Raw genomic sequence first — 6,501 nt, 5'->3', positions numbered from 1 at the left:
GAGAGAGAGAGAGAGACAGCTTGAGCAGGGGAGGATCAGAGAAAGAGGGAATCACAGACTCTGAAACAGGCTCCAGGCTCTGAGCCGGCAGTCAGCACAGAGCCCGATGCGGGGCTCGAACCCACGAACCGTGAGATCATGACCTAAGCGAAAGTCAGACGCTTAACCGACTAAGCCACCCAGGCACCCCTCTACTCTATTTTTCTAATTCAAAATATTTTTTGAACTTTTAAGTAGTTTCCACACCCAACATGGGGCTTGAACTCATGACCTCAAGATCAAGTTTCACACATTCTACCCATTGAGCCAGCCAGGCACCCCAAGCACTGCATTTTTCAATGCCTGGTCTAACTCAGTCAGCCTAGGACCCCAAAGTGTTTAGCATCACCATTTATGAGCATATCTAATCAAAGTCCTTAGAATTTCAAAGTGAATTATATGGAATAAGACTGTTTCCATTTTCTCATGAGGGCTAGCTAACAGGCTTAAATTAAAAAAAAAAAATTAATGTTCTATTTATTTCTGAGAGAGAGAGAGAGAGAGAGAGAGGTAGCATGCACAGGGGAGGGTCAGAGAGGGAGACAAGAATCTGAAGCAGGCTCCAGGCTCTGAGCTAGCTGTCAGCATAGAGCCCGACATGGGGCTTGAACCCATGAACTGTGAGATCATGACCTGAGCTGAAGTCAGGCGCTTAACCCACTGAGCCACCCAGGCACCCCTACAGGCTTAAATTTTAGTGCATGATTTTGAGGCTAGACATTTATAAATATTAGTTGATTTTCAAAATTTGGGGACTTTGGGTCAGATTTTAATATTAAATATTAGGTAGATTATATTACATACATATTGTTTGCTAGGCACCTAGCTAAATACTTTCCCAAGCATCATGTGACTTACTCCTCACAAAAACCCTATGAAGTATTTACTTTTTCTCCCATTTGTGGAAGCTAAAGCATTGAGAGATGAAGTCATTTGTCCAGAGTTACCCAGCTATTACGTTGAGTTGAGTTTTGAACCTGAACAATCTACCTGCAGAGCCTTTACTCTTAACTACTAAGCTGTGCTGCCTTCCTGTAAAGGAAGCTTTTCCCTTTGAAATTGAGGACTATTTCCTGTCAAGTGGGGTGGTTTAGAGCAGTCATGGAAAGTGAGGGGGTAAGTGGACAAGAATCTCCAGAGGGAGAGGATCTGAAGTTTGAAAATATTCTCCAGCTGTCTTCATTATGCCTCCCTCTGTACCCCCAAGTGAGAACCTCTGCCGTAGGCATCCTACCTGGATTAGAGGTTCTGAACATGATGCCTTCAAAAAAAGGAGGGCTTCTCTAACTGGGCATGGGTGGTTCATTGTCTGTAACCCAAAGCAGCCTGATATTTTTAAAACAAGTGTTCTTAAAGGCAAACAATGCTTTATCACCTATGTATGGCTTATATCTGCCACGAATGATCTGTGGTCAAGGTTTTATCACAGTTGGTTTTCCCTTCACACTTTTCATTTTGATTGCCTTCTACAAGGAGGGTAATGCCATTTATAGATTTACCTGAGCCAGGTTTATAAGGTTGCTTGGTTACAAGGTATGTATCTCAAAATCAAGTAGATAGGATATTCTGGATTATGTGCTCTCGCAGGTTTCTCTTCTCCGTGTGTACATTTGTTCAATAAATATTTATTAAGCACCTAACTCACAGTTAGGAGGAGGAGACAGGCAGCTGAACTGGAATTTTGATACATTAAGATAAATGGCAAATGAGGTAAGCCCGGGTGCTATGACAGTACACAGAAAGGACAGAACAAGGGTTAGGGGAGCCTTCCTGGGGAAGCAACTTCTGAGCTGGGAATTGAAAGATAAGGAGGCCTTAGCTAAGGAAGGGGGCCGAGAGGGCATTAGAAGCAAGGGAACAGAGTGAGTGTAGAATTTCACAGTTGGAACATGAACTGGGCAGGGGATGAGGCTAGAGGAGTTACGAAGGAAGGGCAGTGGAGAATCACTGAAGGCTTTGAAACCTAGGGGTGGGATGGGAACACCTCAATCACATTTATAGTGTATAAAGGTTTCATGAGTTAAGAGTGGACTCTCCTTGTCTATCTCATGTGCTTGTTAGTAAATCAAAGTCGGAACTGGTGGGTGATAAATAAGGAATCTTGATGGATTTGTAGATGGAAGGTCTGACCCAATAATCTAAGGGCTCCTTTTGATAATCTATAGTGAAGAATTTTCAAATTTTGACTTGATCCTCTGTCTTTAAAACCCCTGAAAACATTCCCTAAAATTCTTTCAAAACCAAAGCCTGAGTAGGGAGGAGAATGGGGGCTGCATGACTTTGTTTTCTCTGTTCCCCACTACTCATTTCCGGGGCATTGCTGTGAATCGTTCATCCAAAGCCTTGCTCCCCATGAGGAGGGGACCATTTGAATAGCAGCAGGGAGTAGAGGAAGGAGGAACCACACGCCGGGTTCGTTCATTAAGAAAATATATTTGGCATATTCAGACAATGGTTTGAGCGAGTTAAAAATAACCCCTCGTGAAAAATTAATAGGGAGTTATAAGTGAGTGTTTTAATACAAGCTCACAGAGCAGGGCAGATTCTCCAGGTGGCTGGCGGCTGACATCACGGATGGCACAGGGTGTTTATAGAGCACGGTGTGGCCAGAGAGGAGAGTCGTCTGCAGAAGTGAGCTCACCTTCTCTCCTGGAACCCGGAGAGGGAGGAGACAGAAAGAATTGTTTTGGTTGTGAGCTACTGAGCTAGGTGACTTATTTCTTTCTCCCTACCCATCACACTCTCATAACTATGGACATAAAAATTGTAGCGATTTTGCCTGGTTGCTTTGGGTGAAGTATATTGAATGTCAGAATTCATAAAACGGGCTTTCTGGCTCTTCTCTCTTCTTAGTAATGGACCCTTGTTGGCTGCTATACCCACTTCTTCAGCGTTTCCTCAACCGACAACCTGTTCCTCCCATTCTTACAGGTGGTTATGAAGGGTCTGCTCCTTTCTCCCCCTTCCTCCCTTCTCACAGCACCTCTGTGGGCTTTGGTGGGTAAAGCCAAGGGTTGCACTGTACTTTCTTTTCTATCAGTACAGTTAAATGGATGATGCAGAATGAGGAGAAAGGAAATCAAAGTGACATCTGACCTTGGCTAGCTGATTTTGGGGCTAAGGGTTTTAAGACTGGGGGACCAATATTTGTATTTTAAACCCAGATGATATTTAAAAAATGGTTCTGTAATTGCAACGAGGCCCTCTAGGCCGTGAATTAATGTGTCATAACTCACGCCCAAGCACTGCGCAAACATCCCGCGTGTGAATTATTGCACAATAAATTCATGCCCTGTTGTGTCTTACAGCTTAATTAGTACATGAAGCTACATGAGTTAGACGAACCCATATGGGATTATGTCATGTGATGCGTAAAAAAGCAGAATGTTGGGAGGTATTTGGCACTTTTTCTGGGGGGAAAGCAGGGCTGATTTTTCTGTAATGTCCTTTGGTGTCAGTTTCTGTGATTTTGGGCTGCAACAGGTGACATGTGACTTCTGAGCTTTGGTTGGTTGGTTGAATATGGGTTCAGTAAATATTTATTGTTTACTACGTCTTAGGCATTATGAAGGGATAGAACACGTAAGATGAAATACGAAGCAGCAGCTCTGAAGCCTGAGCACCCGAACTCGGCAGCCTCAACCCAATTCAGCTTAACTCAGCCTCACTGAAGCCAATCTGAGACTCTGCCCTGGGCTTGCTACAGCACTCTGATCCTAGAACCCTCTTCAATTCCAGCTAGAATGCTGTATCAGGCACTTCGCAGTTATGGTCAAAAGTTGGCACGTAGACATACGCTGGAGCAATACGTGGTTAAGATTTCCACTGCTGGAAGGCTAAGCACTCTGGATATAGTAGCCTTGGGTGTGGTCAACACAGTGGGTGCAGGTGTGTATGTCCTGGCTGGTGAGGTGGCCATTGATAAAGCAGGACCATCCATTGTGGTCTGCTTTTTAGTGGCTGCCCTATCTTCTATGTTGGCTGCTCTGTGCTATGCAGAGTTTAGCGCCCGGGTTCCCCATTGTGCTTCTGCGTATCTATACAACTATGTCACTGTAGGTGAACTCTGGGCTTTCATCACTGGCTGGAACCTCATCCTCTCTTATGCTACTGGTGCAGCCAGTGTGGCCCGGGCCTGGAGCTTAGCTTTTGACAACCTGATTGGGAACCAGATCTCTCAGACCTTGCATGAGAGCATCCCACTGAATGTTCCCCATGTCCTTGCAGAATATCCAGACTTCTTTGCCATGGGCCTGGTGTTGCTGCTCACCGGATTGCTGGCTCTCAGGGCTAGTGAGTTTGTCCTGGTTACTACAGTGTTCACAGTGGTGAATGTTTTGGTTCTTGGTTTTGTCATCATCTCTGGCTTCCTTAAGGGGAAACTGCACAACTGGCAGCTTACGGAAGAGGACTACGTAATGACCATGTTTAGACTCAATGACACTTCTCCATTAGGCTCTCTGGGCCATGGAGGATTTGTGCCTTTTGGCTTCCAGGGGATTCTCCGTGGAGCAGCTACCTGTTTCTATGCCTTTACTGGTTTCGACAGTATTGTTACCATTGCCGAAGAAGCCCAAAATCTCCAGCGTTCTGTCCCGATGGGCACTGTGATTTCAGTGTTCGTCTGCTTTTTGATGTATTTTGGGGTCTCTTCGGCACTTACGCTTATGGTGCCTTACTACAAGCTTCAACCTGGGAGCCCCTTGCCTGAGGCATTTCTCTATATTGGCTGGGCCCCTGCCCGCTATGTCGTGGCTATTGGAGCCCTCTGTGCTCTTTCTACCAGGATCTTGGACTCTATGTTCCTCCTTCGTTGGATGACCTTCGTGATGGCAGATGATGGCCTCCTTTTCAGTGTTCTTGCCAGGATAGACTCCAAAACAAGCATCCCCATTGTGGCCACTGTGGTCTCGGGCATTGTTACAGCGTTAATGACATCTCTCTTTAGACTCACTGATCTTGTGGACCTCATGTCATTTGGGACCCTGCTTACTTACTCCCTGGTGGCTATTTGTATTCTCATTGTCAGGTATCAGCCCGAGTTGAATGATGAAGAAAATGAAGCAGAGGCACAGGAGGAGAATGGGCCTGCAGCAGAGAAGCTGACTCTGTGGGGACTATTTTGTCCAGGCAGCTCCATCCCCACTCCACTCTCTGGCCGGGTTGTCTATGTTTGCTTCTCATTGCTTGCTCTGCTGCTCCTTCTTCTTTGCCTGGTGCTGGTCCAGTGGCCAGTTCTACAGCTTTTGGGAAACCCACTGTTGATTACAGTGGTTGTGCTGCTCCTGGTGCTCATCACTGGGATCACTGGGGTCATCTGGAGACAGCCACAGAGCCCAACTCTCCTTTACTTTAAGGTACCCGCTCTGCCTTTCCTCCCAATAATGAGCATCTTTATGAATGTTTACCTTATGATGCAGCTGCCACTTGGCACCTGGGCCCTATTTGGTGTCTGGATGCTGATTGGGTTTGCTATCTACTTTGGCTATGGGATCCACCATGCATGCAGGATTAACCCCACATAAGTTAGGAACAGAACTGTAGACCTTGAACTCTGCAGTGCCAGTACATATTCGATTTTACATCCTCACATGTGGATGCTGTCTGGTTTCCTTGCACAATAATGGAGGGTACTCTTGAGCACAACATCCATGGGATATTGGTGGGGAAACACTAATAGAGCTCTGTATGTATTGTCAAGGATGTGTCTTTGCTCTTTCTCATCTTTAAAAAAATTTTTTTTAACTTATCTGTTTTTCAATTGTGTCTGTAACTGCTTACTGGCTTTAAGAAGTTATTATTAAAAGAAACTAGAAAGAGTGTTTTCATTTTCATTTTATTCGGGTAAATATCCAGTAGTGGAATTACTGGATCATAGGATAATCCTATTTTTAATTTTTTTGAGGAATCTCCATACTGGCCTAATAGTGGCTGCATCAACAGCCACCAACAGTACATGATGGTTCCTTTCTCTCCACATCCTCACCAACACTTGTTATCTTTTGTCTTTTGGTTTTAGCCATTCTGACGGGTGTAAAGTGATAACTCATTGTAGTTTTCAATTACATTTCCCTGCTAATTAGTGATGCGGAGCATCTTTTCATGTGTTTGTTGGACGTCTGTATGTCTTCTTTGGAGAAATGTCAATTCAGGTCCTCTGCCCATTTTTAAATTGGATTATTTGTTTTTTTTGGTGTTGAATTGTATAAGTTCTTTATGTATTTTGGATGGTAACCCTTCACTGGATATATCATTTGTGAATATCTTCTTCCATTCAGTAGGTTGCCTTTTTGTTTTGTTGATGATTTCCTTTGCTGTGCAAAACTTTTCACTTCCACTAATTTGAAAAGATATATGCACCCCTATGTTTATTGCAGTGTTATTTACAATAGCCTGAATATGGAAGCAATCCAAGTGTCCAATGATAGATGAACAAATAAAGATGTGATACACACACACACA

General features: G+C 44.3%; 1 protein-coding gene across 1 annotated transcript; it reads left to right on the top strand.

Moving 5' to 3' along the window:
• The first annotated feature begins 3,782 nt into the window (after positions 1-3,782).
• On the top strand, positions 3,783-5,564 carry LOC120247256 (cationic amino acid transporter 3-like). The gene has a single exon (XM_039255099.1). It carries the CDS (start codon positions 3,783-3,785, stop codon positions 5,562-5,564), a length of 1,782 nt encoding a protein of 593 aa, XP_039111030.1.
• The last annotated feature ends 937 nt before the right edge of the window (positions 5,565-6,501 follow it).

The sequence above is a fragment of the Hyaena hyaena genome, unplaced genomic scaffold, assembly GCF_003009895.1.
Source record: "Hyaena hyaena isolate Hyena2069 unplaced genomic scaffold, ASM300989v1 scaffold_510, whole genome shotgun sequence".
Lineage (NCBI taxonomy): Eukaryota > Metazoa > Chordata > Mammalia > Carnivora > Hyaenidae > Hyaena > Hyaena hyaena.
The sequence above is the reverse complement of the archived record's forward strand: the minus strand, read 5'-3'. Positions and strand labels throughout refer to the sequence as shown.

Coding starts and splice junctions, on each gene's coding strand:
- LOC120247256 (XM_039255099.1), top strand. CDS start 3,783: ATGCTGTATCAGGCACTTCGCAGTTATGGTCAAAAGTTGGCACGTAGA.